Here is a 17,992-nt window from a genome sequence, read left to right as displayed (position 1 = left end):
TGTTCTCTAGCTTGGGTATTGGTTCCCAACAGTAATTACTCAAGCCGTGGACTCACCATATCTTATGAAAGAAAAGCAAAATGTATACTTACCTGATAAAGGTATTTATTTCCGGATATGGTAAGTCTACAGCCCCACCCTTTATTTTAAGACAGTTGTTATTTTGACTATAAACTCAGACACCTCTACACCTTGTGTTACTCCTTTTTCTCCATTTCCCTTCGGTTGAATGACTGGGGGTTGTGGGTAAGGGAGTGATACTTAACAGTTTAACTGTGGTGCTCTTTGCCTCCTCCTGCTGGCCAGGAGTGATATTCCCAACAATAATTACTCAAGCCGTGGACTCATCACATCCAAAATAAATCAATTTATCAAGTAAGCATAAATTTTGTTTTTTTTAAGTACTTGAGTCTAATATTTGAGTTTTATTTTATCGGGCTCCATTTAAGAACTACCCGACAGAAAGGGGCAGACATTTCTGCCCCTGTCAGCCTGGCATCGCGTCTAGCAGGCAGCAATATGCTGTCCACATTTATCATTGCACAATTCGCCACGTGTGCAATGCTGCCCCCTGCTCCTGTGGCCAATCACAAGCATGCGTGGTCTGTCAATCTCCCCTGTTGGGGAAGTCCAGGGGGATAATGAAATGCCACTTTACATGTGGCGTAGCAGGTTAAGAAGCAGCTCGGAGACGCTCTGTAGCTGCATTTGCAGCTTCTTTAATAGAGCCCTATATGTAAAAGCAATATTTATGGGTTTTCAGGTTAAATAAAAAAATCAATGCCCATAGTAGTATTTGTTTACTGTACTGAGTAACCAATTAGTTACCCAGGTTTCCAGGTTCCATTAATTGCAAGGGACCCACATACATTTGATGTGAAAAAAAGTAATTTTAGTGTACAATAAATATACAGTGTTATCAGTCTTGGGGGTCAATCACAATACTTTAGAAAATCAAATCAAATTATATATCTACAAAAACCTCCATAAGACTTTAATGGTGATTTTCTGTTGAAAACCATGAGCTACATTTTTCTAAAGAATTGTGATTGACCCCTTGATGTGGGTGATGTACTTCAGTGTGTCCTGCATGCATTGCATAACATGTAAGTGGTTTCTGTTGTTTTGTCTCTTTTCTTTATGTGCAACAATGTGTATTAAACTGTTTTTCTTTTACATTTATTTTAATTTTTGACTTTTGTTTATTGTGTTTTGTCTGAATTTATCGCTTTGCCTTTCACCCAGAACACTTTGGACAGCATGCAGGTATTTGAATTGTGTATCTCTGGCTTTGTGTCCACTCGGTACCCCATGCATGTGCAGTGCTGTGGAATCATTCTTACAACCTTGCTCAGAAATATCATTTGGAAAGAGAGGCATTTAAACATCTCACCTTTCCTATTTCAGTTTTACATTAGTAAATAATGCTGATTTAACAATTCTACTGATTTACATACATTAGACATGGTAATTTAAACTCCAGATGGTCCACCACTGATCTTGATTAGTTATACCCATGCTCCTACACTTTTATGCTTACCTATTATAATACTAGCCATTTAATGGTAGGCTGACCATATTGCCGCTTTAAAAAGGGACACACATGAAAAATACATATGTCAGGGTTCTTATGCAAAGCATTTCTTTAAACAGCCATGATATGTGTATTTTTCATATGTGTCCCTTTTTAAAGCGGCAATATGGCCACCCTATTTAATGGGTACTATCAAATGGCATTATTACAGCAAAATGTTATTTTTATATATATATATATATATATATATATATATATATATATATATATATATATATATATATATATATATATATAAATACCCCTCTCCTTGGGATTTTGTCCCGGGAATAGCTCTAGCACACAGGAGAAAAATCCTTGCACAATAGCGCTTACTAAAAAAATAAAAATAAAGTAGTCCTGACAATAGTTGGGTGGCTTTTACACACAACTGCAAACATACAGGCCTAGAACCTGTAGACAGCTTCCGCACATATTCTGTCTCTTCCATACAGGTTCTAACTAGCAGCACCAGAATACGCTATTTAATAGGAGCTAATTGACATTAATTAGCTGCAGGTGAGAAAATGTTGCTTGTAGTGAAAACCTAAACTGGATTCCTCACTTGCAATTCTCCACCATATCCTGTGGAGTGGATTACTGGCCCATAAACATTTGCATAGTACATTTTTAATACCTCTAACAACATTGCAAAATTTGTTGAGAAACATATAATCCATTGTACACAATTCCATCAGCTGTCATTTTATACCCACTTTTATTTTTTTCTAGGGGTTTATTTTTTAATAATCTTCATTATTTTAACCTTTTCTAAGCTATGTTGACAGATGTATATTTTTTGCACCTAATATTAGCTGAACGATCATACAGTTTGCTTTTAATAATAATTAAAGCAAGTCTTAAGAGAAATTAAGAGGTCACAGATTCTAAATTAAATTTAAAATGTATTTATTATGCTTGGTCTTATAATGCCCATGTTCTTTTAATCACAACTTGAACTTTGAAAATTAATAATACGGGTATTTGATCACATATTCAGTATATTTGTAGCTTTTTCATTTAATCTCAGCTTTTCAGAAGTGTTTTCATTCCCAATCAATAGTGAGTACAGTTTTTTTTCACACCGCTGCATATTGATGCATAACTGTTTTGAAAATATATTCTTTAAATACTTGTAGCTAATGATTACCTATTGATTGGACAAAAGAAAAATGATCACTGCTTATTATACAAGATTTACAATGGGCTTAAGAAGTGCTCAGATGTATTACACATTCTGGGCCAGGTTACAAGTGGTGATCTAATAGCAGTATGGGACGCGATAAGCAATATGCTAACATTAGCACAACTTGATATTACAAAAATTGAAAGGTGTACTGTGCAAATACACCCTGTAAAAACTTTTTTAAAGAGTCTGCAAACTTTTTTAAAGAGTCTGCAAGGAGCTTTTATTTGCAATACTTCTAAATAATTGCAAACCAAAAAAAATATTATAAATGAATAGCAATAAAATGTGACCATAATAACTTTTATTTCTGATCACCGTGAAAGACTGCCTCACATATTCAGTTCAGTTGGTCATCTTCTAATGCTTCTATACAGAGCTAGTTTTAATTTGCTCCTTAGAGGGTTCACAATTCATTATCTCAAACAGACTCAGAGAAAATAATGTTTTTACAAAGAAAACCCTTGGCTAAGTTTAGTGAGTTGTAATGACCATTGCAGTTGCTTATCTAGCTACAGGGGAAAAACACTAAATGTGAGGGAGCTCTGGAGTCAACAGGTCATTTACCTTATTATATATAAACATTTTCCACTTATCTGAAGCAGTAGATGCTTTCTAAAAAATATTTAAGAAATGTAAAAGACAGGTTATAAGAATGATTCTACAGGTTCTAGGATACTTGTTCTGATTCAGATCACCATCAGTTGTAATTCAATAATTGATCTATAAAATGATAACCTCATTGCATTGTGCATATATACTTAAACACACCTTTTTCAAAGAATAATGTTATGGACTGCTGTTTATATCTAAAAATGCAAAATTATGAATTTTTTTTGTTCTGTATTTTAGTAGGTCCCTATGTGTTGCACTAAATTCAGATAAAAACCTTTATACATGTCTAAGGAATGACGGCTCATCCCACTTACACACTGAAACTAATTGAATATAGCAAAGGATACTTAATTGTAGCTATTTAAAGTATATATGACTGTGTATATCGGATAAAACTCACATTACATTTTTTTTAAAAATTTATGTTAAAATAATATTATTTTGGAAACAAATTTAAATAGCTACAATTTTAATTCCTGTTAATGTGTAAAATGAATAAATAATTTCATTTTTTACTTAAAGGGACATGAAACCAACATTTTTTCTTTCATGATTTCGAAAGATCATGCAATTTTAAAAAACTTTCTAATTTGCTTCTATTATCTAATTGGTTTTATTCTCTTGATATTCTTTGCTGAAAAGCATATCTAGATAGGCTCATTAGCTGCTTATTGGTTGCTGCACATAGAAGCCTTGTGGGATTGGCTCACTCATGTACATTTCTATTTCTTCCATAAGGGATATCTATAAAATTAAGCTAAATAAATAATAGAAGTAATTTGGAATGTTGTTTAAATTTGTATTCTCTATCTGAATCATGAAAGAAAAATGTTGGGTTTAGTGTCCCTTTAAGAGCACTGTAGCTTTCAAGTTTTCTGTCCATCTAAGCTAAAAATATAGAAAATTCACCTAAGTAACCAACCAGGCATCAAACTCTATATTAAATGATCAATTCTGCTTTGGACTTAAGGATCAGATTTTGCCGTGACATCTTATTTAAAATAAAAAAAAAATGTTTTATATACATGTCCCAGTAAATGTGATGAACTAAAGGAAAAGGGAAGAGGAAAAAACTGGGAGAAAATATGTTTCCAATAGGTGTCATATATAGATCTTCATTGTAGCAGGAATTAAAATTGTCATGAAAGACAAGGTTATAGTAATGTGTTAGATAAAGGCAGGGAGGTATATCTTGCTAAATCAGCTAGGAGTAGATATATTCTGGAATCTTTGGATGGAGAATCACTTCAGTAATTGGTTAAGGTGGAGGCTATTTTAGGTTTAATGCTCACAATAAGTGATCTAGTGTTAGACATGTCTGTGGCTGAGAGCTTAGGATCAAGGCATCAATGTGTAGTTTAGTTTTCAGGTATAGATACCGTGTAACCACATTAAAACTAAAGTTTTAAATTTAAGAAATTACAGATTGTTCTTATGGAGAAGTAACTTAAAGATTAATTAAATCGCTTATAAAAAAAAAATATAGAAAAAGTCGGATATAGAAATAATGAGAATCAAACAAAATAGACTAATAAGTAAGGCTCTTATGCCACTCTTCAGATCACAAATTAGGCCACATTTTAAATATTTGATACAGTTCTCCAGAAGGCTATAAACTATTCAAAATAGGGCTTCTAGAATGGTACATGTTCTAAATAAAACTTACCAAAAACATTGTTTTGTGGCATTTTAATATCTTAGGGGAGATGAGAGAGAGGTGATATGACAGAACCTTCAAGTATAATAAGAGATTTAATGTGTGTGAGGCTGAAAGCAACTTAACAAAACAAAACAAAAAAAACAGAGAGACTTTTTTTTAATGAGAATTAAATGTACAGAAAATTGTTCCTTTATGTTTACTTTTGGATATGAAGCCTCAATCCATTGTTCTCCAGAACATGCCATTTAAATTAGCTGAGCTTGAAGGAAGAGCAGGCCTTCTAATCTTATCTTTCTCTCTAAAAACAAAAGCCTTCTTATCTTATCTGTCTATAAACAATTACCAATACTAAAGGCCCAATGATCTAAATCTCTCAACTCTGGGATTATCAAAGAAGCTGTCATTACATTTTTTAACTTGAAATATGTTTATCTTTCTGTACTGTGTTCTGGATGTGAAAGAGAGACACATGCAATGCAATATAAAGCTTTAAAAGCCCCCAAGTTTTTTCTACATGCAGGTGAATGTTTTATCATCGTGCCCTTAGAGAGAGCAATTGACAATTAACATTTTACCACCTATCTCTTCCACCCCATACTGTGAACAAGATTGCTTCTTGATGACTATTGTTTACATAGCTTATCTGGAAATAATACAAAAATATTCATATTTGCAGAATGGGTGACATTTTCAACATACAGATATTTCAAATACCAGAGGTAAAAAAAGAGGTTAATTATAAGAGATTAAATGCACCACATTGGGAAAAATAGATAACTTTGAACACATAAAAGCAAAGAAAACGTTACAGTACAATGTCCCTTTAAATAACACTGATGCCCGGGTTTGCTGACTTAGCAACATGTAAACAATTGACTGATGAAATAACGGTACTGGGAGTTGGTCTCTCCCTACTCTCAGATTGAAGGTGGCATTTTAGTATGAAATATGTGTAAAATAAATTATTTTTTGAAGGAGAGGTGGAAAAATAATTTAAGTATACTCATCGAACCTTTTACCATATGAGCATTAACATGCTGTTACTGATTTCTATTAAAATAGGAACGAACGGTTAGTATAAGTCACGTGCATATGGGGATATTCTAGTAATTGCTGTCATGTTTGTAGTGTTGAATCTTAACACAGTGATGGTGATCTGAAGTCAAACGGTTTTCTTAAAAGTTCCATGTTCTAGATTGTGTTATGTAATTTCATGTCGACCATGTGTGGTTTTTTTTTCTAGATACAAAAAATATTTTGTGAATCAATATAATGTAAAACCCTGAGGTTTAAAAACATGTTTACAGCTACATCTGATTATCAAAATTATAATTATTGCCAGTAAAACAAATATATCTCCAGCTTTAATAATTCTTATGGCTATGTTTTTTAACTTCCATAACTCACAGCCAAATCAATTGTATCTCCATCCTGCAAAGCAATACTTCTGTTTTTTGTTTTTTTTTAAACATTTCAGAAATAAATGGAGAAATCATAAACATTGGATTTGATTAGAAATATATTATGTTTGTCACCTTCTGAAGTTGGTTTACACATTAATTTACTATGCTACTCTCTTATGCAGATAGTGCTGATGTTTATATGAGATGCAATCTACCATAGTACAGAATAAAAACAATATCTTATCCACCAAAAGTTATTTTTTTTGTAAATATTTTGGCCCCCATTTATCAAGCCTTCAAAGTTATAACACTTCAAAGTATGTGTGAGGTTGGGTATTAAAACGTATCAATCAGTTGACTCCTTGGAGACTGATACAGCAAACCATGTATCAAAGAGTTTTGCAATATTCAATATCAAGCTTTTTCTTGTGAATATGGCATTGTTCGTACTTTCCAAGTTATTATATATCCAAAAGAATCTGTCGGCATCCCAAACTGTTTTTACATTTGGCACCTTTTAGGTTGCAAGCACCTTTTGAATCAATGGTGAGCAGGACACTTCTGGCAGTATAAACAGCAAATGCTTATTATAAAGAGACCACACTCATTCCGTTATAAGCCATGGATGTCTTGATGGCTTTTTCCTGTTCCCATCCTAATGAGACACAGGAGGCAGGAAAGCGAGAACATAGGAGCTATAGGAAATCCATACTGACCCTCTGTACTGAAAGAAAAGGTACAATAATATGGGTAGCTTAAAGGGACATGAAAGGCAATTTTTTTTTTTCATGATTCAGACCGAGCATGTCAATTTTTTGCACATATATGGCTTTTTGTCACTGGCGTTTAGCTAGCTCCCAGTAGAGCATTGCTGCTCCTTCAACAAAGGATGAAGCAAATTAAATAATAACAGTAAATTGGAAAGTTGTTTAAAATGGTATGCCCTGTCACTTAGGAAATATAAATATATACTTGTCTGGTTTAGCCCCTTAACGACCAGCACTGCACCCTGTACGGCGCTGGCCTATTAGCCGTTAAGGACCAGCAAAGTACCCTGCATGGTGCTGCTGTCCTAGGTTCTTTCTGCAGCGATCTCGCTGACAGCGTTAAGATTACATTGCACTATTTCTGCATGCCTCACAAATGGGGCAGTGCAGAAATAGCAGGGCAGGGGAAAACTGCAGAAAAACATTTCCACAGTGAGAGGGAGAGAGAGAGGGGGGGGGGGTGATCCACTACCTATAGAAAATATGTTAGGAGAGGGGGGCCCTACAGAACATAACTTGGAAGGGGACGCTACACTACAAAAACATGTTTTTTTTAAAACAAATAAAAAAGTTAAAAGTGTATATGAACTGGGTACTGGCAGACAGTGGATACTAGTTAGAGGGAGAGGGTTAGAGAGCTGTTTGGGGGGGATCAGGTAGGTGGGATTCTAAGGGGGAATTGTACACTGCAAAAATTAAGAAAAAATAATATATATATATATATATATAAAACAAGGAATATGCACTCACTGGATTTAAAGCACAGCACTCTTTATTTAGGTTGTGACGTTTCGGGGCATTCACCTCTTCCTCAGACGGGGAGTGTGAAGAAGGGGTGAATGCCCCGAAACGTCACAACCTAAATAAAGAGTGCTGTGCTTTAAATCCAGTGAGTGCTTATTCCTAGTTCTATATTTGATGATTTATGCACCCTGGTCTTGGGACTTTGGTGAGTGGGAGTGTGCTACTATCTGTTTATAATATATATATATATATATATATATATATATATATATATATATATATATATATATATATATATATATATAGCCCTAAAACTTCATATTGGCAGACTGTCTGGCAGTACCTAAGATGGTGGTGACCAGTGTGTGTGGGGGGGGGGGGGGTGAGGGAGGGAAGAGAGCTGTTTCAGAAGGATCATTAGGTGGGAGGTATCAGGTGAAAGGGTAATCTCTACACTACAGTTAAACTTAACAAGCTACATGATTAACCCCTTCACTGCTGGGAATTTTAGAAGTGTGGTGCGCAGCTGCACTTAGCAGCCTTCTAATTATCAAAAGGCAATGGCAAAGCCATGCATGTTTGCTATTTCTAGAAAAAGCGGATTCCTGAAAAGCTTTTACAACCATTTGTGTTATGACTGCATACGTGATACGTAAATAATATCATTGAGAACCACAAAGTTTTTAAAACAAAATGGTAAAATGATGGCATGAAATATACAAAAATGGGCCTAAATCAATACCTTGGGTTGTCTATTAAAATAAATCTATATATAGTTTGGTTAGGTAAATTAAAAAAAGGGGGTTAAGTAACTTGTGCTGCCCCTTGTTTCATGCCAGAATGATGTTTTTCTGTTTACTTTGGAGTAACATTCACAACTGTGACTTCAAAGTTATAATCAAGTCATTTCATTTTCTAGATTACAGTTATATGGGAGATGCACACTGAATAGATTATGGCTTGATAAATTGGGGCATTTATCACAAAGGAAGAATTAAGATGCATGATTTTAAAACTTTTACAGAAGTATTAATGAAAATGTAATTATTTCCCTTTAACCAAATGGTAAACTTCTTGCTGCTCCTGTAGGAGATTATAGGCAAGAACATCACATGTGTCTTTATATCAGTTGTCTACATGTTTTCCTTTGTTGTAATTTTTACCCAGTTAAGGATGAGTTTTATGGCCAAACCTTTTTGTTATCATTGTTACTCGGAATTTAATATTATTTTGATCTGTATTATTTTGTTTCAGTCATTTTATTGTTTGTCACAAGGTTATGTGAATGTCATGACTTTTTCGTAAGAGTGTTTACTTTAGGTAGTTACAAAAGCCATTTACCTGATTTAAAATCGGTGTATTTTTGTAGGCTAAAGTTCGTGAGTTGGAAGAGAAATGCCGGACACAGAGTGAGCAGTTTAACCTTCTTGCACGAGAGTTGGAAAAATTTCGACAGCAAGCTGGCAAAATTGACTTGTTAAGTGGCAATACAATTGGTTTTTTTGATGTCCCTGGTTCCCCTAATAAGACTCTTAGCCAATTATTAAATGGAATAGCTACATCCTTTGGGAAAGGTGAGTGGCAAATCCATACTCTGCAAGGGAATTTGAGACTAATACTAGTCTTGTGTTTCTTTTTAATATGATTACAATATAAAATAACATCTTAGATATTAAAAGGACACGATAGGGATTATGATCTGTTCCATTTGTAAATTTTATTCTACAATGTATTTGCAAACTTTCTTTTAGGTTTTAGCAAATAATTTTGTTAATAAAAAATATACTCTACTAATGAGCACTGCAGGGTTAACTATATAAGTAGCTATACACTTTTAATTAGTGTGCTGCATCGTATACTGATGACGAGTATTTACACCTTCATACGGTAAGTAGTACTTTACGCTAATATTGAACATATGGCACTATATGGTCACACTGTAATTATGAACACAATGCGCTGTACAATGGTAATGAATATCTATAGACCGATACATCAATAAAGAGCATGCAGCTCTTAATGGAGATGATAAATATATCTACATTGATAATGAACAATGACGAGTATCTACCTATAAACTGATAATGAGCACACTGAGCTGTTTGATACTTTAAGGGCCATAATAGAAAAAAGATACATACGCTAATCCATTAGACCCTGTTATTTTAAGGCTACTGACCCTAGACTACTGTGTGTTTAACCCACACAACGCAGTGCTACTAGTGCTGCTGATTGGATTAGCGGCGTTTTCCGCCCTGCAAGTCTTTAGCTGTTTTTTTTTTTACTATAATGGCCCTTTAATATCAATCATTGATATTGGGCACACTGTGCTGTATAGTAGCACTGATAATCTATAAAAGGTTAAAGAACACGCTGTGCTGTATACTTGTGACAAGTATCCACGGGTAATAAGCAAACTGTACTCTATAACTGTACAGAGTATCTATGTGCTAATTATGCGCACACTACACTGTATAATGATAAAGAATATCTATGTACTAATTCTGTGCAAACTACACTGTAAAATAATAAAGAGTATATCTGTACTAATTGTGTGTGCACTACACTGTATAATGATAAAGAATATCTATGTGCTAATTGTGTGCGCACTACACTGTATAATGATACATAGTATCTATGTGCTAATTGTGTGCACACTACACTGTATAATGATGCAGAGTATCTATGTGCTAATTGTGTGACACTACACTGTACAATGATACAGAATATCTATGTGCTAATTGTGTGCACACTACACTGTATAATGATAGAGTATCTATGTGCTAATTGTGTGCGCACTACACTGTATAATGATACAGAGTATCTATGTGCTAATTGTGTGCACACTACACTGTATAATGATACAGAGTATCTATGTGCTAATTGTGTGCGCACTACACTGTATAATGATACAGAGGCCCCTAGTTATCAAGCCGTCAACCTCAAATACGCTGGAATTCCTCAGCGTATTTGTGGCGAGGCTGATTCGTCTAAGTTATCAAGCCCTACACACCGGCAAAAGTAGAATTTGGTGACGTAAGCTTTGATCCGCCGGACTCAGTCCGACACAGATCGATTCTTACGTCACTCCAGATGTTCCGCACACAAGTTTGGCACAATCTGACTACTTTTGCTAGTTATCAAAAAACTAGCAGGTACGCTCTGCACTTTTCCGGCCCAGCGTACCTGGTTTTCAATCCGCCGCTCTGGAGGCGGCGGATCCCATAGGACTTAATGGGAGTCTGACCATAGCGAAAGTTCATGTTCGCTGCTGCCCGACATCCCATTGATTCCTATGGGAGCTGTCTACACCTAACACCCTAACATGTACCCCGAGTCTAAACACCCCTAATCTGCCCCCCCTACACCGCCGCAACTAAATAAATGTATTACCCCCTAAACCGCCGCTCCCGGAGCCCACTGCCACTCTAATAAACTTATTAACCCCTAAACCGCCGCTCCTAGACCCTGCCGCAACTATAATACATATGTTAACCCCTAAACCGCCGCTCCCGGACCCCGCCACCACCTACATAATACCTATTAACCCCTATCCTGCCCCCCCTACACCGCCGCCACTATAATAAATTTATTAACCCCTATCTTGCCCCCCCTACACCGCCGCCACTATAATAAAATTATTAACCCCTAAACCTAAGTCTAACCGTAACCCTAACACCCCCCTAACTTAAATATTAATTAAATACATCTAAATATTATAACTCTTATTAAACTAAATTAATCCTATTTAAAAATAAATACTTACCTTTAAAATAAACCCTAATATAGCTACAATATAAATAATAATTATATTGTATCTATTTTAGGATTTATTTTTATTTTACAGGCAAATATCAATTTATTTTAACTAGGTACAATAGCTATTAAATAGTTATTAACTATTTAATAGCTGCCTAGTTAAAATAAAGAGAAATTTACCTGTAAAATAAAAACTAACCTAAGTTACAATTACACCTATCACTACACTATCATTAAATAAATTATTCCTATTTAAAACTAAATACTTACCTGTAAAATAAACCCTAAGATAGCTACAATGTAATTAATAATTACATTGTAGCTATTTTAGGATTTATATTTATTTTACAGGCAACTTTGTATTTATTTTAGCTAGTTAGAATAGTTATTAAATAGTTATTAACTATTTAATAACTACCTAGCTAAAAGAAATACAAAATTACCTGTAAAATAAATCCTAAGCTAAGTTACAATTAAACCTAACACTACACTATCATTAAATTAATAAAATAAATTACCTACAAATAACTAAAATTAAATAAACTAACTAAAGTACAAAAAATAAGTTACAAAAAATAAAAAAAATAAGTTACAAACATTTAAAAAATATTGCAACAATTTTAAGCTACTTACACCTAATCTAATCCCTCTAATAAAATAACAAAGCCCCCCAAAATACAAAAAATGCCCTACCCTATTCTACATTGAAAAGTTAACAGCTCTATTACCTTACCAGCCCTTAAAAGGGCCTTTTGCGGGGCATGCCCCAAAGAATTCAGCTCTTTTGCCTGTAAAAAAAAATACAACCCCCCCCCAACTTTAAAACCCACCACCCATACCCCTAATCTAACCCAAACCCCCCTTAAATAAACCTAACACTACCCCCTGAAGATCATCCTACCTTTAGCCGTCTTCAGCCAGCCGACCACCGATGGAACAGAAGAGGAGATCTGCAGCGGACGAAGGGGCGCTGAAGAAGTCTTCCATCCGATTGAAGTCATCATCCAAGGGGCGCTGAAGAAGTCTTCCATCTGATTAAAGTCATCATCAAAGGGGCGCTGAAGAAGTCTTCCATCCGATTGAAGTCATCATCCAGGCGGCGTCTTCAATCTTCATCAGGAGCGGAGCCATCTTCAGACGAGCCGACGCGGAGCCATCTTCTTCCACTGACGACTGAACGAAGAATGAAGGAACAGCCAATAGAATGCGAGCTCAATCTGATTGGATCAGCCAATCCGTTTGAAAATCAATCTGATTGGCTGATTTAATCAGCCAATCAGATTTTTCCTACCTTAATTCCGATTGGCTGATAGAATCCTATCAGCCAATCGGAATTCGATGTACGCCATCTTGGATGACGTCACTTAAAGGAACCGTCATTCGTCGTTCAGTAGTCGATGGAAGAAGATGGCTCCGCGTTGGCTCGTCTGAAGATGGCTCCGCTCCGGATGGATGAAGATTGAAGACGCTGCCTGGATGATGACTTCAATCGGATGGAAGACTTCTTCAGCGCCCCTTGGATGATGACTTTAATCAGATGGAAGACTTCTTCAGCGCCCCTTGGATGATGACTTCAATCGGATGGAAGACTTCTTCAGCGCCCCTTGGATGATGACTTTAATCAGATGGAAGACTTCTTCAGCGCCCCTTGGATGATGACTTCAATCGGATGGAAGACTTCTTCAGTGCCCCTTGGATGATGACTTCGGCCACTGTGGATTTCCTCTTCTGTTCCATCGGTGGTCGGCTGGCGGAAAACGGCTAAAGGTAGGATGATCTTCAGGGGGGTTGTGTTAGGTTTATTTAAGGGGGGTTTGGGTTAGAGTAGGGGTATGTGGGTGGTGGGTTTTAATGTTGGGGGGGTTGTATTTTTTTTTTTACAGGCAAAAGAGCTGATTTCTTTGGGGCATGCCCCGCAAAAGGCACTTTTAAGGGCTGGTAATGTAATAGAGCTGTTAACTTTTTAATGTAGAATAGGGTAGGGCAATTTTTTTTTGGCGGGGCTTTGTTATTCTATTAGGGGGCTTAGATTAGGTGTAAGTAGCTTAAAATTGTTGTAATATTTTTTAAATGTTTGTAACTTATTTATTTTTTATTTTTTGTACTTTAGTTTATTTAATTGTATTTAATTGTAGTTATTTGTAGGTAATTTATTTTATTAATTTAATGATAGTGTAGTGTTAGGTTTAATTGTAACTTAGCTTAGGATTTATTTTACAGGTAATTTTGTATTTCTTTTAGCTAGGTAGTTATTAAATAGTTAATAACTATTTAATAACTATTCTAACTAGCTAAAATAAATACAAAGTTGCCTGTAAAATAAATATAAATCTTAAAATAGCTACAATGTAATTATTAATTACATTGTAGCTATCTTAGGGTTTATTTTACAGGTAAGTATTTAGTTTTAAATAGGAATAATTTATTTAATGATAGTGTAGTGATAGGTGTAATTGTAACTTAGTTAGTTTTTATTTTACAGGTAAATTTCTCTTTATTTTAACTAGGTAGCTATTAAATAGTTAATAACTATTTAATAGCTATTGTACCTAGTTAAAATAAATTGATATTTGCCTGTAAAATAAAAATAAATCCTAAGATAGCTACAATATAATTATTATTTATATTGTAGCTATATTAGGGTTTATTTTAAAGGTAATTATTTAGTTTTAAATAGGATTAATTTAGTTAATAAGAGTTATAATATTTAGATGTATTTAACTAATATTTAAGTTAGGGGGGTGTTAGGGTTAGGGTTAGACTTAGGTTTAGGGGTTAATAATTTTATTATAGTTGCGGCGGTGTAGGGGGGCAGGATAGGGGTTAATAAATTTATTATAGGTGGCGACGGTGTAGGGGGGCACATTAGGGGTTAATATGTTTAATATAGGTGGCGGCGGGGTCCGGGAGCGGCGGTTTAGGGGTTAAACAATTTATTTAGTTGCGGCGGGGTACGGGATCGGCAGGATAGGGGTTAATAAATTTTTTTATAGGTGGCGGCGGTATTTAGGGGTTAATACATTTATAAGAGTTGCAGCGGGGTCTAGGAGCAGCGGTTTAGGGGTTAATAACTTTATTTAGGTGCAGGGGGCTCCGGGGGCGCCGGTATAGGGGGTAGAATAGTATAGTATAGTGTGGGTGCTTAGTGACAGCTTATCAATAAAGCTGTAAAAAAGCCGAAGAGCAGCAAGATCGGATGAGTGATAACTATCACAGTCCGCTGCTGATCGTCCCGTACTTGGTGCGCGGCTTTTTGACAGCTTTTTTGAAAACTTTGGCGATATTTTTCAGGTCCGCGGCGGTGATGGTAGGCGAGCTTAGGTGGGCGTATTGGGCCGGCGAAGGCAGGTAAGTAGACACGTTCATAACTAGGCCTCAGAGTATTTATGTGCTAATTGTGTGCACACTACACTGTATAATGATACAGAGTATCTATGTGCTAATTGTGTGCAGACTACACTGTATAATGATACAGAGTATCTATGTGCTAATTGTGTGCAGACTACACTGTATAATGATACAGAGTATCTATGTGCTATGTGTTAATTGTGTGCACACTACACTGTATAATGATACAGAGTATCTATGTGCTAATTGTGTGCGCACTACACTGTATAATGATACAGAGTATCTATGTGCTAATTGTGTGCACACTACACTGTATAATGATACAGAGTATCTATGTGCTAATTATGTGCGCACTACACTGTATAATGATAGAGTATCTAAGTGCTAATTGTGTGACACTACACTGTATAATGATACAGCATATCTATGTGCTAATTGTGTGACACGATACTGTATAATGTGCTAATTGTGTGCACACTACACTGTATAATGATACAGAGTATCTATGTGCTAATTGTGTGTGCACTACACTGTATAATGATACAGAGTATGTGTTAATTGCGTGACACGACACTGTATAATGATACAGAGTATCTGTGCTAATTGTGTGCACACTACACTGTATAATGATACAGAGTATCTATGTGCTAATTGTGTGCACACTACACTGTACTGTTTTACGTGACACAGTTGATCAACTGTATTACACTATGAGACGCCCTCTTCTTCTTTTTTTCATAATGATACAGAGTATGTGCTAATTGTGTGCACACTACACTGTATAATGATACAGAGTATCTATGTGCTAATTGTGTGCGCACTACACTGTATAATGATACAGAGTATCTATGTGCTAATTGTGTGCACACTACAATTTATAATGATACAGAGTATCTATGTGCTAATTGTGTGTGCACTACACTGTATAATGATATAGTATCTATTTGCTAATTGTGTGCACACTACACTGTATTACGATAGAGTATCTATTTGCTAATTGTGTGACACTACACTGTATAATGATACGGAATATCTATGTGCTAATTGTGTGACACGACACTGTATAATGATACAGAATATCTATGTGCTAATTGTGTGACACGACACTGTATAATGATACAGAGTATCTATGTGCTAATTGTGTGCACACTACACTGTATAATGATACAGAGTATCTATGTGCTAATTGTGTGTGCACTACACTGTATAATGATACAGAGTATGTGCTAATTGTGTGACACGACACTGTATAATGATACAGAGTATCTGTGCTAATTGTGTGCACACTACACTGTATAATGTGCTAATTGTGTGCACACTACACTGTATTGTGTTACGTGACACAGTTGATCAAATGTATTACACTATGACACGCCCTCTTCTTCTTTTTTTCATAATGATACAGAGTATCTATGTGCTAATTGTGTGAAACTACATTGTATAATGATAAAGAGTATCTATGTGCTAATTGTGCGCACTACACTGTATAATGATAAAGAGTATCTATGTGCTAATTGTGTGCACACTACACTGTATAATGATAGAGTATCTATGTGCTAATTGTGTGCGCTCTACACTGTATAATGATATAGAGTATCTATGTGCTAATTGTGTGCACTACACTGTATAATGATAAAGAGTATCTATGTGCTAATTGTGCGCACTACACTATATAATGATAAAGAGTATCTATGTGCTAATTGTGTGCACACTACACTGTATAATGATAGAGTATCTATGTGCTAATTGTGTGTACACTACACTATATAATGATATAGTATCGATTTGCTAATTGTGTGATACTACACTGTATAATGATACAGAGTATATATGTGCTAATTGTGCGCACTACACTGCATAATGATAAAGAGTATCTATGTGCTAATTGTGCGCACACTACACTGTATAATGATAAAGAGTATCTATGTGCTTACTGTGTGACACTACACTGTATTATGATACAGAGTATCTATGTGCTAATTGTATGCACACTACACTGTATAATGATATAGTATCGATTTGCTAATTGTGTGATACTACACTGTATAATGATAAAGAGTATCTATGTGCTAATTGTGTGCACTACACTGTATAATGATAAAGAGTATCTATGTGCTAATTGTGTGCACACTACACTGTATAATTATACAGAGTATCTATGCAATTGTGTGCTCACTACACTGTATAATGATACATGTATCTTAGAAATCATTATGAGCACACTGCACTGTATAATGATACATGTATCTTAGAAATCATTATGAGCACACTGCACTGTATAATGATACATGCATCTCAGAAATCATTATGAGCACACTGCTCTGTATAATGATGCATGCATCTCAGAAATCATTATGAGCACACTGCACTGTATAATGATACATGTATCTTACAAATCATTATGAACACACTGCACTGTATATTGAAACATGTTTCTTACAAATCATTATTATCACACTGCACTGTATAATGATACATGTATCTTAGAAATCATTATGAGCACACTGCTCTGTATAATGATACATGTATCTTAGAAATCATTATGAGCACACTGCTCTGTATAATGATACATGTATCTTAGAAATCATGAGCACACTGCACTGTATAAGGATACATGTATCTTAGTAATCATTATTAGCACACTGCTCTGTATAATGACACATGTATCTTACAAATCATTATTAGCGCACTGCTCTGTATAATGATACATGTATCTTACAAATCATTATTAGCACACTGCACTGTATAATGATACATGTATCTTAGAAATCATTATGAGCACACTGCACTGTATAAGGATACATGTATCTTAGAAATCATTATGAGCACACTCCAGCAGAGTTGTGGAGGTGAGAGGGCAGACTTACATTTCTTCTGTTCTGGCAGTGTACAGGCTAGAGAGAACGTCTGCAAAACAAACCAGTGATACTTCTGGAA

The 17,992-nt window shown here is 35.2% G+C and overlaps 1 protein-coding gene across 2 annotated transcripts in view; it reads left to right on the top strand.

Moving 5' to 3' along the window:
- The window catches only part of RIMBP2 (RIMS binding protein 2), a 1,089,352-nt gene that overhangs the window by 862,692 nt on the left and 208,668 nt on the right, over positions 1–17,992 (top strand). Inside the window, exons 11-12 of one of the 2 annotated variants that reach the window (XM_053701856.1) lie at positions 1,246–1,266; positions 9,318–9,522. In XM_053701856.1, coding sequence (XP_053557831.1) covers positions 1,246–1,266; positions 9,318–9,522 — 226 coding nt within the window. The remainder of the gene's footprint in view (positions 1–1,245; positions 1,267–9,317; positions 9,523–17,992) is intronic. The other variant, XM_053701857.1, reaches the window with a different exon arrangement.

This window comes from Bombina bombina, chromosome 2 (assembly GCF_027579735.1).
Source record: "Bombina bombina isolate aBomBom1 chromosome 2, aBomBom1.pri, whole genome shotgun sequence".
Classification (NCBI taxonomy): domain Eukaryota; kingdom Metazoa; phylum Chordata; class Amphibia; order Anura; family Bombinatoridae; genus Bombina; species Bombina bombina.
The sequence above is the reverse complement of the archived record's forward strand: the minus strand, read 5'-3'. Positions and strand labels throughout refer to the sequence as shown.